Source organism: Antedon mediterranea, chromosome 9 (assembly GCF_964355755.1).
Source record: "Antedon mediterranea chromosome 9, ecAntMedi1.1, whole genome shotgun sequence".
Lineage (NCBI taxonomy): Eukaryota > Metazoa > Echinodermata > Crinoidea > Comatulida > Antedonidae > Antedon > Antedon mediterranea.
In genome coordinates this window covers 7,517,464-7,543,423 of record NC_092678.1, presented here as the reverse complement: position 1 = coordinate 7,543,423, position 25,960 = coordinate 7,517,464, and the positions used below count along the sequence as shown (strand labels likewise).

Here is a 25,960-nt window from a genome sequence, read left to right as displayed (position 1 = left end):
TGAGTAGGCTAGGCCTAGCTACAGTAACTAACTAACGTAACGGCAACTTGCTTCTGCCTAGGCCTAGTTTTTAAGTCATTTTAGCATGATGTTATACTAAATATGATGAAAAGATTTGTTCATTATGGCGCTCCGATAAAATATCATTTGTAAACGTTTACGTCGTACCATTGGAATAGTATTTATTTATACAGTAGTTATACGCACGATCGCCGTACCCCAAGCGCAAGCCCTTCTTTTGGTGGCCACATGGTGTACGGTATTTGACTAGTATATTCTCCAGGTGATTATAGCATGGACCTAGCGTACACACTTCTCGGATACATAGATACTAATCGAATATGATTGTCCGTGAAAACGTGCGCCCTCTCGAAATGATCGAGCGAGGCTAGCCCACACACGTGCGTGTTACACACACGGTCATGCACTCGATGTTGCGGCGAAACTCATGAATAAAAAGTGAAAAGCCGATTTTCCACTAGGCGAATTTGTTCGCGCGAATCGAAAGCGTCAGCTTGTACGCATGTGTATTCATGTTTACATCTTCCAAATCCTACTCTACGCATGCGTATTAGCTGACGCCTTAGATTCGCGCGAACAAATTCGCCTAGTGTGTTGAGGCTGGGCGCGGCCGAGCCTAGGTAAGAAAAAACCTAAATAAAGGACGCCGTTGTAGATATAACAAAATATATTATTACAATAATATTGATTACAATTTAAAAAAACATTGTTTTGATGAAATATAAGGTGCGTCTTATACATCGACGATATAAAAAATACCGATATTTTACTCTCAGTTGGGGGTGCGTCTTATACACAGGTGCGACTTATACACCGAAATATACGGTATATATTATTATTAAGTTACATAAAGCAAAAAATAGAGTTTTTCGGTAAAAGAAGTAAACCTTACTTATTATATTGGCAATGAATAGTCTCTTGGTAAAAGTGCATTTTGATATAAATGACTTCTATTTATTGAGTACTTTGCGAGCTACTGGAAAAGGTCTTTCTCATCTATTCCAGCACAGTTCCGGTCCGGTGACGGCTACGTGCATGTCTACGGGTGGAGTGTCATGAAAAAACGTTTGATTTGATTTGCCGAACCGGACCCTTAAGCTTAGACCTGGCAACGGCTCTGGTTGAGTTTGTATTTCATAAATATGATAAATGTCCCAATTAATTTTAATCAAACGATGAGAACAATATACCCATAATAATAGATAGCGGCATCTATGAACTTGAGGTAAAGTCCCGGTCAAGGATACAGGATGGTTTAAAACTTCATAAGGAATGGGAGTTCTTCTGGACAAAGACCAACACATCCCCTTTTTTAGGCATACAGGCCTGTGTAATTGTGCGTAACTGAGTAGGTGGTGTGACTTCAAATTGGTGTAGGCCTATCCATTTACAGCAACATATCCGATGATTGTCTCACTATTTTGACTATCTTTATCAGCTATGATTGTCTTGCACTAATCTTGCTATTATGGTACACATTGTCAGCTGTCTGCATTTATCTATATGTATAATTATACAATTATGATTTTTAATAAAATTATCAATTTTGCTTGCAAATGTCTTGTCTCGTTTTTTTAATTCTATTATTGTTGATTTCATTAAAAAGTGAAATAAATCAGTGTGATCTCCCATCTCTCCCAATATCTCGGGTCATCTCCGAGGTGAACTCTTTCATTGCGCATTATTCAGGCCTTCTGCGCTATACTACAATTTCACATTTTTTATATACAAAAAAACTAATATAGTACTTTCAGTAAAAAATAAGAGAAAATGAAAAATATAAAAATGAAATAAGAAAATATTGCATGTGATATAATGACAACTAATCATTGGCAAAGATACACTAATCAGCAATGCGTTGTGGTTTGTGCGATGCAAACTATGTCAGCTAAATACTTGTCGGCACCTTTATCAACGTATTGATGAACACAGTAAAGGCACCATAGGAGAGCAAGCAACATAATATAAGTCCTATTGAAACTTTTAATCATTTCAGGATATTGTCTAAGTGCAAATCCAAATTTGATTGTTTAATTAAGGAAATGCTCTGGATCAAAGAACTGAAACCTACACTTAATAAACAAAGCGATTCAGTCAAAGCTAAATTGTTTATTAATTAAGAAGGAGGAGCTTAATAACTTAAGTTCTTAGAATTGTAGGCCTTCTTTGTTGTTAATTAACCAATTAATTAGTATTTCCTGTCACCCTTTGGTGTTTGTTATTTTTGTATAATTCAATCACTTGATCTCGAAAATGGTTCCATGATGGTTCCGAAACGTCGATCTTCTTGTTTTTTGTCATTAAATTTTATTGTAAAGAAAGATACACTAATTCAGTAAATAATTATCTTTTGTATAAATAGTCAAAAATCGGTTATTATAAAATTTTACTTGAATATATACAAATAAATACTGTACATAATTATTCATTTTCTTGAAATTGTTTAAAATATCTGCATCCTATTCTTCTTTTGTATTTTTACTTCAAACGCAGAAGAGCAGATATCATCATAATGGTTTTAAGGATTTATTGAATGTCATGTAATTCTAAATTCTGGTGCTAAAATATACTGTAGGCCTAATGTCATTTCAAAGAGATCGGATTTATGGTGTACCAACAAAGATGTATTATACACTTTATTTTATATACATTTTACTGTTGCACCCAATGTCAATAGTGTAATGATATCAAATTAAACTTGTCTAGCGCCCCCATTGTAGCACATGTTTTTAATGTCTACACTCATGTGCACTTGTCTCTTTCCATGGAAATAATGTTATTGTTGTTGGAAAAAGTGATTTATACAATATTGTTTGCAATTTTCAACAACCACAAAGGACCAAGCAGGCAAGGTTCATGATCATTATTAACCCTTAAAAAAGATCTATAGAAGCTTGGTACAGTATCCTGGACCAGATTACAGCCGCTTTCTTGTACACATCTTCTACAAACAAACATGAAGATAATCAAGAAACTGGAGATGTCTCTCAAAGATGCTTCCATATCTATCATGATAGAAAAAAGCGGTCCAACATGCATTGAGTGCGGATTGATTTTAGTTTTTCTTCTTCACCCACTTTTGATCGATCGTGAAGGCCAAAAACAAATGGAAGAATCAAAACTTTTTAGCGAAAATACCGGGTTTCCCCCAATTTGTATTAAAAGATTCTGGCAAACACAGAAAGACAATGCAGCAACTAGACAACTTCAGGCTAGGTCTATAGCTAGCATACCATATTTGTACGTCACTGCTTTTTACCAGCTAGGCCTACAAAACTAAGCCTAGGCTAGGCCTTAAGACTGTCCACAAGAGGACATTCACCGCGAGCTACTTAGGTAGTGCATTGTTTCTCTCTTTTTATCATAATTTACCATAAAACGTACATTTAAGACAAGGTTACCTGGTTTAAAACTGATGTGCTGGTATGGTAAACAGTGCACAACTACAGATGTCAGTGGTAAATAGTGCAGAACTGATGGTTGTGTAAGTGGTAAACAGTGCAGAAAGTGGGTTTAAATTGTTAACCCATGCTGAATTGCAGGTTTAAATGGTACTTGGGATGAACTGCAGGTGTAAATGGTACTTGGTGCTGAACTGGTGTAAGTATTTGGTGCTAAACTATAGGTGTAAATGGTATTTGGTGCTGAACTATAGGTGTAAATGGTATTTGGTGCTGAACTACAGGTGGAAATGGTAATGGTGCTGAACTACAGGTGTAAATGGTATTTGGTGCTGAACTACAGGTGTAATGAAATTTGGTGCTGAATTGCAGGTGTAAATGGTACTTGGAATGAACTGCAGGTGTAAATGGTACTTGGTCCTGAACTATAGGTGTAAATGGTACTTGAATCTGAACTACAGGTGTAAATGGTACTTTGGTGCTGAACTTTAGGTATAAATGGTATTTGGTGCTGAATTACAGGTGTAAATGGTACCTACTTGTTGCTGAACTACAGATGTAAATGGTATTTGGTGCTGAACTACAGGTGTAAATGGTATTTGGTGCTGAACTACAAGTGTAAATGGTACTTGTTGCTGGACTACAGGTGTAAATGGTATTTGGTGCTGAACTACAGGTGTAAATGGTACTTGGTGCTGAACTACAGGTACTCTTTATGCTGAAGGTGCACTTTATGCCGATAGTGAGTCTGTGCAGAGGTCAACTACGTATTTATCAGAAGATGGTCAGCTGACTATGAATGGGCCTAGCAAGAAATTTAGCACCTAGAATGGTAAATACTATTTTTAATTAATAGTTTTTAATTTCTATTCAGAATAATTTTTTATCTACTTACAAAATACTGAACTGCATTCTCCCTAGAGGACATTGTTAATACTTATCTTAATTTGATTTGATAGATTAACGTTATGCAAATCAAAATCGTCATGAAATACACCCACTCGGTGCCATGCATTACTTTTTGTATTAAAATTTACTTTTTCTTCGTTTAATCAGAAAATTAACTGGCAGATGTGGTAATGTTTACTTGTAAGTGATCCTTCGTACAGTGTATGGCGGCATCTGAAGAATTCTACCACAGAAGAAAGCTTAAGGACTATTTTGGGCTGAATGACTTTACTCTAGATTTCAAATGGGAAATTAGTGTTTCCTGCTTGTCTGTGTTAAGAAATTCTGAGTGAAAGGTATGCTTCTGTTTTGATAGATATTATTTTTATTTCATTTTAAAAGTTTGTTTTACTGAGAAATATAGGTTATGGTTTTAGATACTTGGTTATGATATTGTAGGTGCTGTTAAAAGTAGAGTACGTAATTCAATTGGCATTGGTCTGGGGATTTAGGGAGACCTATGAGATGTGCAGTATTTGAATGTTCTTGTGTACAAGAACAGTATTTTGATTCCATGAACATCCATCGAAAAATATGAAATGATTCTGGAAATTGTGTTGAATAGCTGCAAATCAAGTCAAATGGCCAAGCTGTTATGCAGGGGCACCGTTTACCATACCTAAAGCGTCAACAATTTAGGCATTCGAAGCCGACTCGCTCCTTAAGTTATGGTGGTGGTCTCTAGTGAGCATATAGATATAGATACATTTAATCATCATAATTCTGAACATAAATGAAAATTTCACAATATACAGAAGAACCAACCATTGGTTAATAAGGCATTTTTATACTGTAAACTATATGTAAACTATATGTAAACTATATGTAAACTATATGTAAACTTACAGGCCATAGGAAACAATATTGATTTTAAGATATTTTGATAATTTATATAATTTTTCTATTAAAAAACATATCATTTATTTCTAAAGTTTCTTAGGATGATCCAAATGCTCCACATGAATGAAACTTTTACATCTAATACCACTATCATCATCTCTTTTCTGCAATTTTAATTTAGAATTGGTAAATTATAAATTTGTAAGTATTTTCTAGTTAAATGATGTTGTGTTTATTTAGGATATTAGCGCCAATTTTGTAGTATTTTCTACAGGTTATGACTCAAGTCAAATTTGTTTCCTGAGAATGATTAGGGCTTCTTTAATACCTGACGTCATGCGCCAATTATAATTACAGGCACGATCCACTTCTTAGCAGCCTTGCACGGTCTGTGAGTCAGCTTGCTAGAAATGACGGAAGTACCCGGTACGATAATCTATCGTAAGAATCTCCTTTACGCTGCAAATGAAAACCAGTGTAGAAAGTTCATTAGCACGCTGGGATAGTATTTTCTTTTTTTCATCGAAACGTTTACTAACTAATTTCTTTCTTAAAGATATTTTTAATGATCATTTTCATTTTTAACTGGAATATATTTGGTATTTTAACAGATTTTTATGTTGAGTCACATCAAATTGGAATCTTACTCATCACGAGAGGTTCATGAAGGTAGGTCGTACACTGATAACTTGGGGCCCTGTCTAAATTGAGAGTTCTGTAGTTTTCATTTCTCTTCAAAACGTCTTCTGGATCTTTTTATTGTTTGACCTTTTGGAAGAAATACATTTATACTGTAGATATATCCTAAAGTTTGAAAGTAAATACATTTAATTACTCTCGCTGTCCCCAAACAGGCAATTTATTCATAATAAATATAGGTCATATGGCCCCAAATTTGATTATATTGAAAATAAATATAATTCAGAAATAATGGTTAGAAATGATGGGGTAGAAAAATAAAAGAAAATTGAAGATTAAAGTGTGTTCCCTGGTCACCTTATAGATACACCATAAATTGCTAAAACAGGATGCAGGTTTTTTCTAGATTTGGCAATATTTAAATGTCTAGTTAGGTGCTGACATAACTGAAAACACCTAAAGTTATATACAATACACCTTAAATTGCTGGTAAACAGAATGCAGTTATGCAGTTTTACTTCTTGTTTCGGTAGCTTTAGGTATACATATTAGTTCCTCTGGTTTTCCACAAGCGCCTTGAGGGTTTTTTGGGGATATGTGCGCTTTAACAAATTGTATTACATTATTATTGTTAATGTAGCAATGGTGTACCGTTATTTGCACAGTAATGTAATTAAGGTTTTATTTGACACAAATAATGTAAATTGTAATCGGCTTATTACCTCCTGATACCGTTAAATGAAAGGGACTGTAATTAACGGAGTATGACGGTTGTTTTGAGACACAGGTTTGAGCATGCCCTTAAAGTGAAGTCTGTGGACTTAAAAGAATAAGAGGAAAGATTAGCTCAATATATAAATATAGAATATAGTCATAAAACATTTGCCTAAAAAATGAAATCAACCCAAAAGGATGGATTTAGGAATTAATTAATTCTACCAATCATTTCTAGTTTCATTTCATTATTAGTACATCCAATTTACCTTATTGAAACTCAAGCTCAGGATACGATGATTTAAACATAGTATCATAAAACATATTATTCACTTAGCAATCCCATAACACATATCTACCATATGTCTATTCTTTCTGGTACTTTTCCCTCTAAACTAAATTTTTCAAAAGTGGTACCAAATTACAATTTGTATTCATAATTATCGTCCGATATTTTTAGTTGCTGTCTTTCCAGCCCCATAAGCAAATGTCTGAATCTGCAGATACACTTAGAGAATATTTTAACACCGAAAAACACAAATCTGTAGGCCTTTGTTGGAACCTTGGCCCCTGCAGTCTGGCCTGTTTTTTTAGATTAAATGAAGCATAACTTAATGAATCTATCAGTCTTTTGTTAGGTCGACTGCTAGTACATTTGTACTTTTTATTTCACTTAGTCGCCTAAAGACCTTTTGTTGTTGCAGCTCCTGAACTGTGGAACAATATTTCTAAATCTAATTCACCTTCTACCAATCTTTTTAGTTCTTTTAATCTGTTTTTCTCCAATCTTAATTTTTTCAGTGCATATGGGACAATCTGTTAAAAGCGCTATATACATTTGAAAACATTGCAAATATATATTTGTTAATAGGGGCTGCACATTTTTGGATAACAAAACAATTTTCAAAGCTATTAATTACCAAGCCAAGAATATCAATCCTCTAATAGACTCAGTTGTCCAGTCAATTTTAGATGTTTTTATATGGTAAATGACATTGCTTCATTTCTTCCTGTTTGATTTTAATGAGGAAACCCTGCTAAACGTTTCATTTCTTCCAATACAGATGTCATCAGGCACGGAGTCACAACACAGCATCCTCAAGTTGCTGAATGCAAACGGTCAGGATTTCGATACAGCAGTACAGCAGTTGGATCGACAAGTAAGTTTTTTTTCATTATTCACTCATAATTCACTCATAGTTGGCACAAAACTTATGTCAAAAGGTCATAATGAATGGATGACCTTAATGACCTTTCATCTAATTGCTACTAAAGCACTATACTCTATTGAAATTAGTTACTTGTTTTTATTCATTTTGAAGTAATGAAAACTAAGAAAAGTATGAATTAAAAAGTTGTTTTAAAATAATCAATTAAGGTTGCCTGATGGAGAGGCAGATGGAGGCCTGAAATTGCATTACTGTTTTTCAATTTGTCTTCTTTTTTATAAACTGATATTCTAAAGTTACGCTACATACTACTCTGTTTTAGTTTTAATACAACTTGTAGCAGTTGTTAAATTGAATTGAATTGATCACTTTATTTCAGAATAAATATTCCAAATATACAACTAATACAAAACAGAAAATCACACTAAAATAGGATTTTTTCTCACTTAGTGAAGAGATTTGAATATCGTAAAAAATAGATAATTTTCACTATTCTTTAATTGTTTATAGTTTATTTTTTTATTTCTTTGAAATTATATTTTATTCTTGTATGCATACTGTAGTAGCTTATCATCAATAGATAGTATATCAATATTTCTACAAATTATTAAAGATGTATTGTTCCCCAAAACATGAAAAAAAGATAGATTATTATATTATAGATAATAGATAATTAAACCAAATTTGAATATGCCAATTAAAAAAAACATTTTTGGTTGAACTATGTGATATAAAAATAGTTTACTATTATTTTTTCAGAGGGTCAATACTATTTGATGTATTTACTGAATTTTCTTTTAAGCTGCATACATTTATTAAAATTACAACATTAGTATCACAGACTTTACTGGAAAAGTCCAGTTTTGTTAACTTTTTTAACTTAAACTGCCGGTTGCGAAAATTTTTTTCTTTAATATTACATATAGGCTGGTACATGCTGGTAATATACGACATGATTGTAATTCATGACTCAATTCATTTAGCTTAAAATGTATATCAACAAAAATTAGCAAGGAAGTGTTTATTAAATTCAGGTTCAGTGACTGGAAATTTTAGCGATTAACTAACTAAACATTAAATCTTTATGAAATTGTAAGTGTTTTTGAGACTAAATTATAAACACATTTTGGTCATATAATTATAAACCAAATGCTTTTCCAGAAATTACATTTGGCATGGTCGGAGGAGTGGAATGAAAACATCTTTTGTATATAAATAATGAATGTTTATGATTGCAATGGTGAAAAAAGAAAGGCTATATTTTCATGAAGTGAAGCCAAGTAAAAATGTATTAATAACACTCATTCTGACCATTTAAAGTTTAGGTTGCCCCATTTTTTTAAATGCAAAATGTGGGGATAATCCGGAATTGTGTAACCCGAGTCGCAACCGCGACACAAAAATGTAGGCCGGTTTAAATGACATAAAAAGTTAGTTAAGTGTTCACTATTCTATGGTTATTTGTTATTTATTTTAAGAAATATTATTCTTCACGGGTAGACTGATATTTGTTATTGTTTTTGTTATTCTTCTAATGCTATACAACATCTTGTAATACTTGTAGGATTTGCAGTTACTAGTGAGGTCGCTACAAGATGCAATAACCCGTCTACAGCGAGAGTATAAGCGCTTAAGTCAAACTGGATATGCGGAAGATGGGCAAGCTACATACAGTCGATTGTCTATGTCCAAACAAAGATTAGTTGAACTCTGCAAACGAAACAGAAGATGTCTTTCAAAGGTACAATTTTAAATTTCTTGTCGAACATCTCCCAGTTTTATCATTTACAGCCCTGACACTTGCACAAATTTTGTTTCGCAGACAATGCAGGGATCATGCTGGATTGTGCATGACAATGTGTGAAATGTGTGCAAAAAGTTTCAACATTTTGTTGTTGCTCGGATTACAAATTTGTGAAATGAGCAGGAAAGCGGCATATAATAATTTCTGAAAGATACGTACATAAGCTATACCCATGTAGACCATGTGATCAGCTTACATAATGATGCGCATCATTAAACGTGGAGTTGTGTGGACCAAAATGATGCGCATCATTAAACGTGGAGATGTGTGGACCAAAATGATGCGCATCATTAAACGTGGAGATGTGTGGACCAAAATGATGCGCATCATTAAACGTGGAGATGTGTGGACCAAAATGATGCGCATCATTAAACGTGGAGATGTGTGGACCAAAATGATGCGCATCATTAAACGTGGAGATGTGTGGACCAAAATGATGCGCATCATTAAACGTGGAGTTGTGTGGACCAAAATGATGCGCATCATTAAACGTGGAGATGTGTGGACCAAAATGATGCGCATCATTAAACGTGGAGTTGTGTGGACCAAAATGGTGCGCATCATTAAACGTGGAGTTGTGTGGACCAAAATGATGCGCATCATTAAACGTGGAGTTGTGTGGACCAAAATGATGCGCATCATTAAACGTGGAGATGTGTGGACCAAAATGATGCGCATCATTAAACGTGGAGATGTGTGGACCAAAATGATGCGCATCATTAAACGTGGAGATGTGTGGACCAAAATGATGCGCATCATTAAACGTGGAGATGTGTGGACCAAAATGATGCGCATCATTAAACGTGGAGATGTGTGGACCAAAATGATGCGCATCATTAAACGTGGAGATGTGTGGACCAAAATGATGCGCATCATTAAACGTGGAGATGTGTGGACCAAAATGATGCGCATCATTAAACGTGGAGATGTGTGGACCAAAATGATGCGCATCATTAAACGTGGAGATGTGTGGACCAAAATGATGCGCATCATTAAACGTGGAGTTGTGTGGACCAAAATGATGCGCATCATTAAACGTGGAGATGTGTGGACCAAAATGATGCGCATCATTAAACGTGGAGATGTGTGGACCAAAATGATGCGCATCATTAAACGTGGAGATGTGTGGACCAAAATGATGCGCATCATTAAACGTGGAGATGTGTGGACCAAAATGATGCGCATCATTAAACGTGGAGATGTGTGGACCAAAATGATGCGCATCATTAAACGTGGAGATGTGTGGACCAAAATGATGCGCATCATTAAACGTGGAGATGTGTGGACCAAAATGATGCGCATCATTAAACGTGGAGATGTGTGGACCAAAATGATGCGCATCATTAAACGTGGAGATGTGTGGACCAAAATGATGCGCATCATTAAACGTGGAGTTGTGTGGACCAAAATGATGCGCATCATTAAACGTGGAGATGTGTGGACCAAAATGATGCGCATCATTAAACGTGGAGATGTGTGGACCAAAATGATGCGCATCATTAAACGTGGAGATGTGTGGACCAAAATGATGCGCATCATTAAACGTGGAGATGTGTGGACCAAAATGATGCGCATCATTAAACGTGGAGATGTGTGGACCAAAATGATGCGCATCATTAAACGTGGAGATGTGTGGACCAAAATGATGCGCATCATTAAACGTGGAGTTGTGTGGACCAAAATGATGTTCATCATTAAACGTGGAGATGTGTGGACCAAAATGATGCGCATCATTAAACGTGGAGATGTGTGGACCAAAATGATGCGCATCATTAAACGTGGAGATGTGTGGACCAAAATGATGCGCATCATTAAACGTGGAGATGTGTGGACCAAAATGATGCGCATCATTAAACGTGGAGATGTGTGGACCAAAATGATGCGCATCATTAAACGTGGAGATGTGTGGACCAAAATGATGCGCATCATTAAACGTGGAGATGTGTGGACCAAAATGATGCGCATCATTAAACGTGGAGTTGTGTGGACCAAAATGATGCGCATCATTAAACGTGGAGTTGTGTGGACCAAAATGATGCGCATCATTAAACGTGGAGTTGTGTGGACCAAAATGATGCGCATCATTAAACGTGGAGTTGTGTGGACCAAAATGATGCGCATCATTAAACGTGGAGATGTGTGGACCAAAATGATGCGCATCATTAAACGTGGAGATGTGTGGACCAAAATTATGCGCATCATTAAACGTGGAGATGTGTGGACCAAAATGATGCGCATCATTAAACGTGGAGTTGTGTGGACCAAAATGCATGTGTGTCATATGACATAATTTTTAGTCTTCTATAGTTCTAATCATAGGAATGGCCTGTTGGCTTGTTTACTTTTTTGAATGTTGAAGAAAAGGAAAAAAATGCTCCTAGAAATGTTTAATACCTGCTGTTTGCACAACCTCCTTTTTTTCTCACCAAAGATGCAAATTTGCATGTATGAAAATATTTTAAAATAATGGAATTTACCATGTTTTTTTTTAATTGGACCCCAATTGGATAACTCCTCACCTCCTGTGATCGGACCTGGAAATTCTCAATATCTTTACCAAAAAATTGTAAACATCAAGTGTCTAACACACTTTGTGCCTGACTCTTTTAGCATAAATGTTTACCGCAGTTGCATTCAAAAAGTTACCTTTAAAAAAGAAAGGATGGGTACATTAACATTGTCATTATAGTGCATTTTAAACCCTCTGGCTTATTCATTTTTTCTTTTTTTTTCTTTCTGATATTTTTTACTTTTTAATATTTTGAAACATGTTACTTTTAATTTTTTTAAATGTTAACTACTATAATTACTAAAAAATACAAAATCGGGATTTTAGCGATTTATTTAGATCAAAGAGTTATGTTGGTAAAGGTGGCATACCAACTCAAAGAGGATTAATATGGAATATCATTTACTATTAGAGTGTGAACTTTGACCTAAATGTTATTAATGAAACATTACACAGTTCCTCTGGGAGTCATGTAACCTAGCAAATGTAACCTAGCAACTAGAAGTTAATAAGTACTCAACAACCAGGAAGAGATTGATAACATCCTACAGTAAGAATCTTGATCAAATGTCCCATTAGCTTTGGAATGTTATTAAAAAATTCCCTTCCCTCTTCCTTGTTCATTTGACACTGAGTTGGACACACTAACAGTAGCTTGAATGGTTGAGCAGATATTGTTGTAATGAATCATTGGTTTATTAAAGGTAGGCTTACTGGGGCTTTGTAATGTGTGTTGATATAACACACTGTGTAGCTATATTTGATATAGTTGAAATTGTTTATCTTGAAATACTGTAGTTTCAAAAGGTAAGATGAGATGAAATTAAAATGTTTTTTAGGGCTCATGGCAGTACAAATTTTATTTGATTTAGATGATGATAAAAGGCATTACAGCACTTTTGCACCTACTGAAACTATCTGTATCTAATATTAGCGAATTTTACCTTGAAAAACAATCAACATAGTGGCCATGTTGTGATGTAATGGCCATGAGCGCTCACTGGCTAAACCCAGGGGCACCAGAGCTTAAGTGGCCCCAAAACATGAAAAACCACCATCCAGTGCAACTCCCAGCAAATTGTTAAATCCGGGGCCACTGTGTCCAGGCATTGCCACCATAATTGTTTTTGCCTACAATAGAATAGAGCAGTTATTTTATCTATCAATGATAATTGATCAATGATATTGATAATTGACAAATAGATTTAATTTGTCACTTATGACAAATTATAAGTTATATGCAATGATTTTTTCAAAGATATACTGATTGATTGATTTTGTCGGAATCTTTTGTTGAAAAATAGGATCTTGCTAATGCTAATAAAATAGCCGGTATCACTGCACATCAAGCAACAAATGAAACGTATATGTCACAAACAACGCTTGTTACATAATAATAATAAAGACATCAAGTTATTTTTTCTACAGTAGATTTTATTATAAATCATGTGTATATAATTTATACGCTACGAAATAAAATTAAACAAATAATATGGATGTAACAAAAAAAAATCTTATTTTGTTTCGTTTAACAAGGTGAGACTCGATCTGGGCACCTCGAATGCTATAGACACGATTACAGTTACAGTAACCACTTTGGTGCAGATAGATTATTACATACCGCAATGAATCATAATTTTTCACTATGGTGACGTCTTTAAAATAATTTTTAAATGATACTTTCAACTTTAATATATGAACATTTTAAAGAAGATGGGTTAATGTTAAGAAAGTTTCATAGGTTGTTTGATTGTCGAAATGAATAAAATTATATTTAATATGAAATTAATGATGACATAATCAACATTTGACGTGCTTGTATAACGAGATTTCAAGTTGAAAAAATAAAATAATGATAAAATTGCTATAGAAAGGTTGTAAAACTGGTTGTAAAATGCATGAAGGGCATATAATCCAGTTATCAATTTTACCATTAAAATCAGTTTCACAATTCATGATATTCTCTTCCTGTCAAAATAAAATGTAGTCAACTTTTTAAAAATGTTTTGTAACTTTTCAGCATGCAGTTTACACATGCTTAACTAATCTATGGCATACAGTTACTTTTAGAGCCAGTAAATTTGTTAATGTAAACACATTATAAAGCTTAACGTTTTGGCTGAAAGTGAATGCAAATTGTGCTTGCGTATTTTAGTCCATATGCCATTGATAAGTTAGTTACTGTCACCCGCTTTACCAAAACGTTTGAGGTTCAGAGTTTTTATAGCTTCCAGCTGTCATGTGTATTCTGACATAATACCATGATATAAAACAATTTGAATCGTCATGAAACATGTGATACAAATCAGGTGACACAATTGGCTGATAACGCACCTGACCTTGTATTGTATTGAAACAAAGTGTAACGTATCCATTTGTATGGATCAGTTGAAAATGAATGGTATGTGTAAAACATCCACGCAGATGAATACAAATGGATTTAGTGGCGTGTATAAAGTAGTAATTTTGCCTGGGAGCTAAATATATATGTACGATGGAGGATAATATATTTCACACGAAGAACCACAGAAATGTATGTATTGACGTTATGGTATAGTATTATTTTAGTATAATGTGAGTCATTGTAATGACAGCGTTTGAAATATATATGAAATGGTAAAATGAAGGGGTATGCCTAGGGTTGTGCATGCTGATCAGAATCAGGTACGACGTGTCATATTGAAAATGCAGGGGTATGCCTAGGGTTGTGCATGCTGATCAGAATCAAGTACGGCGTGTCATATTGAAAATGAAGGGGTATGCCTAGGGTTGTGCATGCTGATCAGAATCAAGTACAACGTGTCATATTGAAAATGCAGGGGTATGCCTAGGGTTGTGCATGCTGATCAGAATCAAGTACGGCGTGTCATATTGAAAATGAAGGGGTATGCCTAGGGTTGTGCGTGCTGATCAGAATCAGGTACGACGTGTCATATTGAAAATGAATGGAAATACAAAGACAGTGCCATGATAAATGATTTATTCATTCTTTCATTTTCAATACTACACTACTTTTTCCAAGTCGTCAAGTTTTAAAGGAAAAGACAGAATTTTAAATCAAACTTTAAAATGTGATACAAATATTAAGGAAATGCTTCTCAAAATTTTAGAGGCATCAGCGACACTCAACAGTTTTGTGGAGTTAACCAGTATTGAATAAAGGAGTTTACTTCCTACTGTAGATGGATAAATGCCACTAAATCATTTACCGGTGTTAAATTGAAGTAAAGAGATCTCCACTTCAGCTGCTAATTTCAATGATGATGTTCCTCCATTGTTTTCTGTCACTTGCAATTTCAATTAGTAATTCTAGATCTTTGTGTGTTTTACATTTAGTTGAGTAAGTTAGATTATTTCGTTTGTTAAGGTCATTGTTTAAAATTATGGGCAGTACGTGTTCTCATGAGGTCTTTTTTGTGATTTCTGTCTGTAATGTAGAATTGTAGTGACAAGTTTGATGGTGTGTCTTCTTCTCATTGTCTAAGAATAATTATGTCCAAAAAGTCCACAAGGCACTTTCTTTGCATTTAGTTTATTAAATGAAGACACATTTATATATTATTCAAAATATTTTAATAGTCATAGCAAATATGATGATTTCTTACTTTGGTTAAAAGTATATTGTATAATAAACACACACATAGGCCTATATGTATTTAGTTCTATAAATGGGCGTGAATCATACAGCGTAACTGACTCATACTTATAATTGGTTTTGCCTTCGAAGAACTTTTTTTTAGGTTTAACTTTTTTTAGGTTTAACTTTTTTTTATCACCATAAAATTATTAATAACTTTTATGCAGCGACAGTTTGACATTTACAGTAGTGAGAGGCCCAAGTCACTTTGAAATTCAGAACCCACTGTTGCAATTTGCAAGAACCAGTGGCATAGCGGCTATAAGCACTCACTGGCTAACTCAAGGGCCAAAAGCTTGAGCAACCCCAGTGCAACTACCCAGCGTTTGAGAACCAATTTCCCTGTGTTACGCAACTGGCTAGAGCTCAGTTTTACATGGACATGCTTCTGGAGTAATAATCTTGCAGTCATGAGCTAATCAACTCCTTATATATAATGTTTGTCATCATTTGCAAAGCATTTTATTTTTCTCAGTACCTGGAAAAGTGAAGTGTTTTTATCCCAGTGTAGCGGAAGTTCATGGGATCCCATTGGGAATGTAGACTCTGGCTTAGACTTGTAGAGGAATTATTGGTGTGATGTTTTTTTTTTGGTAATATTTGATGTTTCTGGGAATTTTGAGTGCTGTAATATACCAGAGAGTTATGGTTTACTGATAACGGATTGGATTAACATATGTGATAGACATGGGTTCAAGTCTGTCTGTGCCATAATAATTGTTTCCTTATGCAAAATTCTTTCGGATGGGACATAAAGCAATGTACATACATTGCATGTTAAACTTGGTACACTATTCAAAGAGTTTTTCGGTGATCGGGGTGTGCACTTCCTTGCTTTAAATAAATTTTATGAAATAAGGCGGTAGGACGAACACCGCACAATGATGATTACTGACATGTGAAGATTGCCCTTTCATTCTTTGAAATTCAAGGTTATTGAATTAATGTCAACTGAACAACATAAAACGCATGCACCATCGAGGTGGAGCCTAATTGCAATCTACTAGTAGTTATCCTGCCGTCCTGCTTCAAAAGCTCTTCACTTCATGATAGAGTGGTGCACACAGTGACAGATCCAGGAGTTTTAAATAGGAGAGATAAAAAAATTGTAAAATGAAGTGCTAAACTTGTCCTATCTTTAGCATTGACATTTTCTGATTTCGATGGATCTGAACTAAATCACTGGTTTATTTTATTCAATTATACATAAAAATACAATATAAATATAATAAAAATCACACATTCATCAAATTTGGGTGGAAGAAAACATTTTTTGTGATTTACAAACATTTTTTGAAGTTATAAATTTAATTCATTAACGTAAGGATTAAAATTGTGTTTATGAAGTTTTTAACCTTCTTGGTGTACCAACATGTTTGTAGAATTAAGGTCAATCTTTAATCTCTCAGTTCTTCAGCCTTTAGAAATAAAATGGTTATGTAAAGAACTATTTTTAAAAAAGTATTTTGATATTAATGGAGTCCCATTTACCACAGCTATAATAGTACTAGAGCAAGTGAGGACATTTTTTTAATAGTATTATGGAGTAACTATTTTTTCCAATCGTTTTTCAGCTTATGGCCGACGAATGGGAAAACAACAGTATATTATCTGACACTGGTTCAGTAATAAGTGAGGAATACACGCATAGTTCGGATGATTTCACCACATCTTATCAAGACAGTGATGACTCTGAGGTTTCACCTTTAGAAGAAGAAAAACCGCCATTACGCATCGAAAAAGTTCCACCTACAGTAAAAGAACAGCCTGCCCCTGTTAAAAAAGTTGGTCCTCCAACGAAACCAAAGCCTAAAAAGATAGGCGTGTCCGACTTAAAGTTTTGTGAGGATTTTGTGAATAATCTAGCTGCAGAGGTTACAGCCATGCAGGTTGCCATGACAAAGAAAGATGAGCCAAAGTGCTCCGTCAATGATCTCATTGCTCGGAAAGAGAGCGAAACAATTGGAAATGAACCTTTAAAATTTACAAATGGAACAAATTATGTTCCCGAACAAAGCAAAGATTCTTCATTATTGCGAGATATGAATGGAATAAAACATGGACTTAATGGTTTGCAATTGGAAGATTTATCTGCCGATGTGGATCTTCCTGACGTTTCTTCTCTTCCAAAGTCTCCCACAAACAGGAGCAATAATTATATTCCAACACCGACTAGTACATTAAGTTCAGTTTGTACGTCTTTACCAACGAGTGAAGAATTACAAACGTTGTCTGGTGATTACACAGAGGTTTGTGGCGACGACCCAAACAATGCTGATAACCAATATGAACTGCCAAAACTGAACGGCATGGGATTAAAATATGATCCACATATTGACCGGCAATCAGATGGTGAACAACCATACCAAGATCCAGATTCGAATGACACAAGTGGCTACCGGTGCTCTGATAAAGACAACAGTCCTTATGAGAATGCCGATGAAGGTAGTGATTTCCCAACTTCCGATCACGAATCAACGTATGAAAAACCTGATAACGATGTTGAACTTCAAAGTGGGACAGAGGAAGCTAATGGGGAGTATGAGAATGTCCGACATGAAACTGACGATGAGGAATTACTAGATTCGCAGCCGTTGGTTGTCCTGCCGGGAAGTGATACGCACACTAACGATCAGAGCTCAGGTGGAGATAGTACTTCCTGGCTAGATAATGAGTATGCATCCGTTTTAGTTGATAATAAGTACGAAGCGATTGAACGTAAATCTCTTATCATGCTGGCCGACACATCTATTGAAGAACAGCCAATAGATGATGCTATTTATAGATACGACGGACCAATTAAGTTTGACGGGAAAAATAAAGGAGACAAACTGAAATTGGAAGAGAAGGATAACGTCAAAAAATGGAATCCTGTAAGTATCGCAAACATTTTGTTTTTTTTTCCATTTTTTAAACTTTATTATTATTTTATTAATAGTCACTAATATTTTTCATGCAATACAATATATTTACTGTACTGATTGTTTTGAAAATTATTGTTATTTATGTACATGTACTATTGTATTATAATGAAATAGAAAATAAAAAGTATATAATAATAACAAAATAACAACTACTACTATTAAACTTATATCTTATTAATTATTTCTAAAATGTTCTTTATTTTTTCTATTTATTTCATTTATTATTTAAACAGTAGAAATATAAATCCTCTTTTAATTTACTGTAGCAATGTATTATGTAGTGAACTTAACCATTTTAGCCGGGTACGGTTCTCACAGCATTTAGTCTGCAGGAAAGCGGTGAATCATACGCTGTTTAACCTTGATATAAAATGGCTATTTTTATCAAAAAGTTATTTTCCATATCATTTAGCAATTAATCATAAATTGGGAAAAGGAAACATGGTTGGAAACGTAACGATGAACTTAATTTAATATTATAAGGTTGAACAAAAATATACTGTAGGCCTATAATATTGAACAAGTCAATTAATATAATGTTATTACTTAACACTTTAGTTTTGATTTTATATACATAGAAAGGTATGATTTAAAAAAATGCAAAAACAATAAGATCAATCAATAATCTTTATTGCAATTTGTATACAATTTGAAGTTTAACATTTTTCATCATACATTAAAAGGATTGAAGAAAAGAAAATGAGTCCGTTAGGTTACAGCAAATGACAAAAAGGTACAAATCTCTGAGTATATATCATTAATAATTATATACAATTACAAAGAAATATTTTTATAAATATTAATAATAACAAGCAAAATTGCTGACATTTCTGTACTTGTACTCCAATATTTCCTATAATATTTATAGTGATTTCAATTCTTTTTTGTGATTTTTTCCTGCTTTGTTGTATTTATAATGCTTGTTTTATATGTTTATATGAAGGCCCTATTGGCTATTTTGGGCCACCCTCTATAAATAAGGTTAAAGACACTAGACCTACATTTTACCTAATTTAAGGTCACACACTACACTTTATGTAAAAATAAATACTATATGGACTATTGCAATATTTTTTTCGTCTTTAACGGTTAAAAATGTGAAAAATAAGTCGATTCTAATAATTTTAGTGGCCCACTATAAATACCATTATGCATTGCGCACAGATTGATATTTTCATATTGTACTATAATGTGATGCACCCATTTCGAGCGATCATGTGAAACGGTAAACAAATAAAAGAACCGTAACTTTACAGCGAAAATATTTAACGGATTCTTCAAAAAAAGGAAATACAATTAATACAGCAACGAGACAACATCAGGCTAGGCCTATAGCAGACAATGTTCGTATGTACCACTGTTTACCAGCTAGGCCTACAAAACTAAGCTAAGCTAGGCCTATAGAAACGTCTATGAGAGAACTTTTGATGCAAGCTACTTATTTTAGTGCATTGCTTTTCTCTAGTTTTCATAATTAACCTTAGAATACACATTTAATACAAGAGATTGCAGGTCTAGTGTTATTAAATAACAAAGACAAAAAAATTAAATTCACATACATACATATAAAATTCCAATTTATGCGTGTCTTTATAATATTATCAAATCTTTTATTATTATTACACTATTTCGTCCTCAATAGCTATTGACCTGTATTAACGTATTGGTGGTTTATTAAAAATGAAATGATACCTATTTATAGATGACATAATAATGAATTATTTTATCATCCACATAATAAAGTTTCCTTCTACTTTCACTTCAATGTTCACACTTGTAAAGAATTACAAGATTTTTTTTTTCAATCGGTTGATCAACTTCTTGGCAGAAATTCATGGTACAGCCTGGAGGCCACAGTTTTCATCCGAATCTGGCCAAATTGGGCCACAATGATCTATGCCCCAAAAGCTCGGACGCGTTCGATTTTGAGGGGAAAAGGTCATAAGTTCAGGTCACAACAAACTTTTTTACTGTTGGAGAATTTTACAGTAGGCAGAGGTTTGTACTCTCGGAGTACACTTTAGTTTAAAATGTTTTTCTTTTTAAATCCAATATTAGCTAGGCCTACAAACAGAGCCGTTTATTTTTGAAAAAATAGTTTTTAGATCCTCCCAAATAACATTTAAATTAGTGGTTGGTCATTTAAAAAAAAAGTTACCCAAAATGTATCAAGCGGTCAAACCTTCAAGCTACAGCAGCCGCTCAAAAAATTTATCTAAAATTATGTTGAACGATAACCCCAATAATTTGGAGGTTTTTAACCATTATTTTTATGCTGCCACTTGACAGGCTATTGAAAATTTGCCCTATATCTGCCTCCAAGAAATTTCAGATAATTTATTTACACGGTTATTAATCAGTTACTTTTTCACAGCAGAAGCAATAAGACCTCATTTATGAAAATTATAGAGGACTTATTCTGGAAAAATTATATAAATTGAAAGAAGAAATCAATTTATATTTTATTACAAACAGTTACCGGTTAGCGTTTGTACATTGTCATTGAAACTCTGGATTCCTATCTTACCAAAAAGTCCTCTAGCACAACATTTTAAAGTTGGAGATACCATTTAAAGACATTACGAAAAAATATTAAATCTACCTTTCAGCCATTGAGTAGTGTACTTTATGACAACCCCTTTAATTTATAGTGCAACCACTCATGTTAATGATGATGTTTGTCCTTTCGTTTTTTCACACTCATTAAAAAGCATTTTTTTACCCTTTTATTCTTTCTATCATTCTACAATAAGGAACACAACACAGATGATTGACATGTATCGACAAACATGAAGAGAACACAAGGAAATTAAATTATACCTATAATCAAAAGGGGAATTTACAGTATCTTAAGAGTTGAACATTTTACCAGAAATTTTAAAATTTCACTTGATACTATTATCCTATTCAAAGGGAAGCAATTTGAAAGTGTCACGTGGTAGAGATATTGTTTTCACTATAATAGAAGTTGAAATGTAGTTGACCTATAATTCCTGTTCTTTTTTAATAATTAGATAATTAATTTGGTGAACATTTAGCCTGTAATCGGGGTAGGGTTGGTTCAAGGGTTCAATGAACCCCCTATTTCTTACAGTATATCTGAAGTGCCCTTTTAAAACTAGACTAATAGCAGAAATGAAAGTAAATAAGCCTAACTAGCCTAGCATGACGATTTTTGCTCATTTTGTAGAAAAACGAATGTTGCCTGTAACATCATATTTGGCTATGCCACTAAATATAATACATATTATATTTTTTATATTTTTTTTCATCTCTTTTTATTCTAATATATCTAGATATTAAACTAAACAAATTATAGTAGATTTTATAATTCTACAATTTTTCTTATTTAGGTACCTTTATTAAAAGATATATTTACAAATGTTCAAAGACGCACACCTCTCAATCCTCATGTCCAAGAAAAGCCCAAGATCCGGAGCGAGGTGGTCAATATGGAAGGGTACATGGAAAAGTTACCAATGGGAAGGAGGAGGGCGTCATTTATCAAAAAGTGGAAAAAGCGGTACTTTCGTGCAAAAGAAGGGAACTTATTCTACTATGAGGTATTTATTGTGTTTATGAGGTATTTATATCTTTGTTAATTTTTTTTAATGCTGAATTGTCTTCTACTAGGTTTGGCGCAAGCTGAACTGATTGTTAAGATGCTCCAGTGAGATTTAAGCCAAACTGAGACCTACATTGAGATTTGGTGAAACCATCATTGGTTTCTAAGACAGGCCTACATTGAGATTAATAAGCCAATCTTATTGATTGTTGAGATTAAGCTATAAACACTTATTGCTGAGATGTTGAAATTGAAATTTTGCTAAGCTTGGAATTATTGCTGATAGTAAGACCAGCAGCACTAAAGCTGATTTTCCACTAGGCGAATTTGTTCGCGTGAATCGTATTCGAGTTTCTGTCTGTCATACTCCCTTCTTCGACGAATTGTAGTTCGAATTGTTTGTACTTTTTGCGAAGCGAAATATTGCGCAACCAATCAAAGCTCAGGAAATGAGCTATGATGTTTTCATGAGCACTCATGCGAATCGAAATGCTCGGCAACTATGTGAGGAACATGAACGTCGCAGATATTCACTTATGTAGTTGAAAGAGAGTAGGCGATTTTTTTTCTCTTCGAAACGAATAAATTCGCCTAGTGGAAAATCAGCTTAAGGTCTGTGTGGTCAGGAGGTTATGTTCTTTCAATTATGCCACTACCATAAAAATAAATGTTATTACTTTTTATAGGATCATAAAACAAGAAAATCTTTAGGTTACATTCAACTAGTTGGTGGAAGAGTTAACGATATAGGCAGTAAAGCAATCGAAGTAACAGATACGGTAAGTTTAGTAGAAATAAAATGTAACTTTTATCGGTTTTGCAGCACTAACCAAAGTTGTGCACAATTCCCAATAAACACTGAACTTTTGCTTGCAGTGTAAAAGCGGTATTGAGGCAAGATGCTGTACTCACATTACATTTTCTGTTGATGAGATGTTAAGATGTTGGTTTTTGTTTTGAGAACTGCCTACAAAATAGGCGACTATTTCCGTATTTGAGATAATTGTATTGTAGGCCATTGTATTATGACTTTAGAGAGAGTCTAAACCAAATTTGTGTAGCCATAACGCTTTGATTTCTAGAATATGTAAAATTATTACATAGCCGACTCTCACACACTTACAATGCAACATTCTACAATCAAATTGTTTTCTTATTATCAAAAAAGTTTCTGATTTTGTTTTAAAACACATTTAATATAATTGAGGCTTTTTGCCAAACATTGTATAATGGTTTCAAATTTTAGAGAATGTCTCTGGTTGTTACGAATTATCACGTGCCCTAAAATTCAACATGTCGTTTCAAACATCTGGTTGCAGAACTTCTATTGTTTAAAAAGTTCAGTCATATCAGAACAATCACCAGACACAAATTGTTTAGGCCTAAGTAATCATTCCAGTTTTCTATACTAATTGCTGTTTGTAGCCATGACTTAGCAGGTGCAACTGAAAGCATTTAAACTTCCTCAAAAAGTGGAAAGTGCAGGCGTGCGTAGGCCTAAGCAACTGATGAAAAGATAGTAGTCTAGTAGATGAAAATAATTTGTCTGCTGGTAAAAAAATCACTGCTTGTCTCTAGCTTCAAGGGCACTATGGAAAAGGGGAGGTTCTGTAGAACCCTACAAACCCCGCTGCCTACACTTGGTTCTGGATAAATTCAGCACAAATTGTAAGCATCTATTTTTTCTATCGAAAGGTTAAATATTCAGGTTAAAACTATTGATTTTACAGATAATTCTTTTTATATAACCACCTATAAACTATAGTTTAAAATTTGTTGAACCCCTTCTGAAACAATCTCTGCTATGTCATATTTTGGTAGTGTTTTTTTAGTTCATCTGGTGTTAACATTCTATCAAATAAATATTAAAAAACAAAATTCATAATATTTTACATATGCACAAATAACCTAAATTCTGAGTTATTTAAAATACCATTTTTTATTTTAAACACATTTAGCCCCAGAACATTTCTCGGAAAATTTCTAACCTATAATTGATGATCAGTCGCTGTTATCTTATAAACTGGTTTTAAAACATTTAATTCAACAAATGAAACTTTTCAATTATGTGAATTTTATAAGTTAATCCTGTCTGTTCTAACACATCAATTCTGTGACCCTTTACTAAGAATTTGACAGCTATTAATAGAAAGTATTTGTAAATGATGTGCTACATTTCTTACAAAGTATTCAGTGCTTATTTGACTATAGCATTCAGTTTTCTGGTACTTAATTTAAGGTTCCACTATATTTATTTGACCGTGGGAACTTCACTGTAGTGCTTATTTGATTGTAGCACTTAATTATTTGACTTCAGCCATTATCCAACTGCAGCACTTATTTAACTGTGTTGCTTAATTGACTGCAGCACCTTTGTTAACTGTAGCACTTATTTAACTGTGTCACTTATTTGATTGTAGCACTTATTTTACTTCAGCCCTTATTCAACTGAAGCACTTATTTAACTGTGTTGCATAATTGACTGCAGCACTTTTGTTAACTGTAGCACTTATTTAACTGTGTCACTTAATTGATTACAGCACTTATTTTACTTCAGCCCTTATTCAACTGCAGCACTTATAACTGTGTTGCATAATTGACTGCAGCACTTTTGTTAACCGTAGCACTTATTTAACTGTGTCACTTATTTGATTACAGCACTTATTAGACTGTAACAGTGCTTTTTTTACTTTTACTATTTCACTTATTTGACTGCAGAACTTATTCAATTTCAGTGCTTATTACTCAATCCTATCTACAGCACTTAGTCACAATTCAAATTTGTCTTGTCGTGATGCTTTATGTTAAGTAGCATAGTGTAGAATGCCTATGGATAACCTTCTAAACTCAACTTGTGTTGTCGAAAGTTGTTATGTGATTGATTGCTAATTAATATTCTATTAGAATCATTGTCATTAATTAAGGAAATTAATGAGCAATACATTAGTGTTGACATGCTATTAAAATAGACTATTCAAATAAGAAGTAAGTTTGTCACACAAGTGACTAATTGTATTCGTCATTTGGATTATTAATTATGATGAATTGAGGATTGTAGATATGTTGACATAACATTCAATGAAGTATGAGTGGTTAGAAAGTATGCAATTTTATTTATTCAAAATGATCAGTGGTCTCTATACAAAACAAAACATGTCCTTAAATCTAGAAACCACTGACTGGCAAAAAAGTATATGATAACAAAGTTGTACAATTGGAAAGTTCATGTTTAAAGTATGTTCACTAAGTCAAATTAATTAAAACTATCTATGTATCATGTATTATGTTCAGATGGCCTCACATCTGAGATAAAGTTACGTCAATCATGAAATTACTTCCCATGAGCATCCACACAATGCTTTGTACAAGGTGAATTTACTCGTAAGCTTTGAATTAATTGTGTCTATGGCCGTGTTTCCGCAACCAAAACAAAATTGATTGGTTAATTTTTTGACCAATGAGGTAATAATTTTTTTTTTAAAGTGTACATCATCAGTCATTACAGAGTGCCCAATCACAATGCAGCAAGGTTAAACATTATCGCGTTTAGCTGATAATTATCCGATTTGAATTAGATAATATTATTGTTTAATTTTTCTCGAGCAGAATCGGTTAAACCCTGTTTCCACAGGCAGTTTATCGATTAATTTTTGGCTGCGGAAACATGGCCTAAATACGCTAGTTTGCTATCACGTATCATTAAATTCCTTGTGTACGCGGAAGTAGCATATTTAAAGAAGATGATTGACAATTGCTGATAATTTAGTTAAATAACAAAATCTTACAAAT

General features: G+C 33.7%; 1 protein-coding gene across 1 annotated transcript in view; it reads left to right on the top strand.

The window, feature by feature from the left end:
* Positions 1 to 7,550: 7,550 nt before the first annotated feature.
* LOC140058579 (uncharacterized) overlaps positions 7,551 to 25,960 on the top strand; it is a 30,731-nt gene continuing 12,321 nt past the window's right edge. Inside the window, exons 1-5 of the mRNA XM_072104258.1 lie at positions 7,551 to 7,723; positions 9,297 to 9,473; positions 17,257 to 18,555; positions 21,960 to 22,169; positions 22,858 to 22,950. Coding sequence (XP_071960359.1) covers positions 7,553 to 7,723; positions 9,297 to 9,473; positions 17,257 to 18,555; positions 21,960 to 22,169; positions 22,858 to 22,950 — 1,950 coding nt within the window. The 5' untranslated portion in view covers positions 7,551 to 7,552. The remainder of the gene's footprint in view (positions 7,724 to 9,296; positions 9,474 to 17,256; positions 18,556 to 21,959; positions 22,170 to 22,857; positions 22,951 to 25,960) is intronic.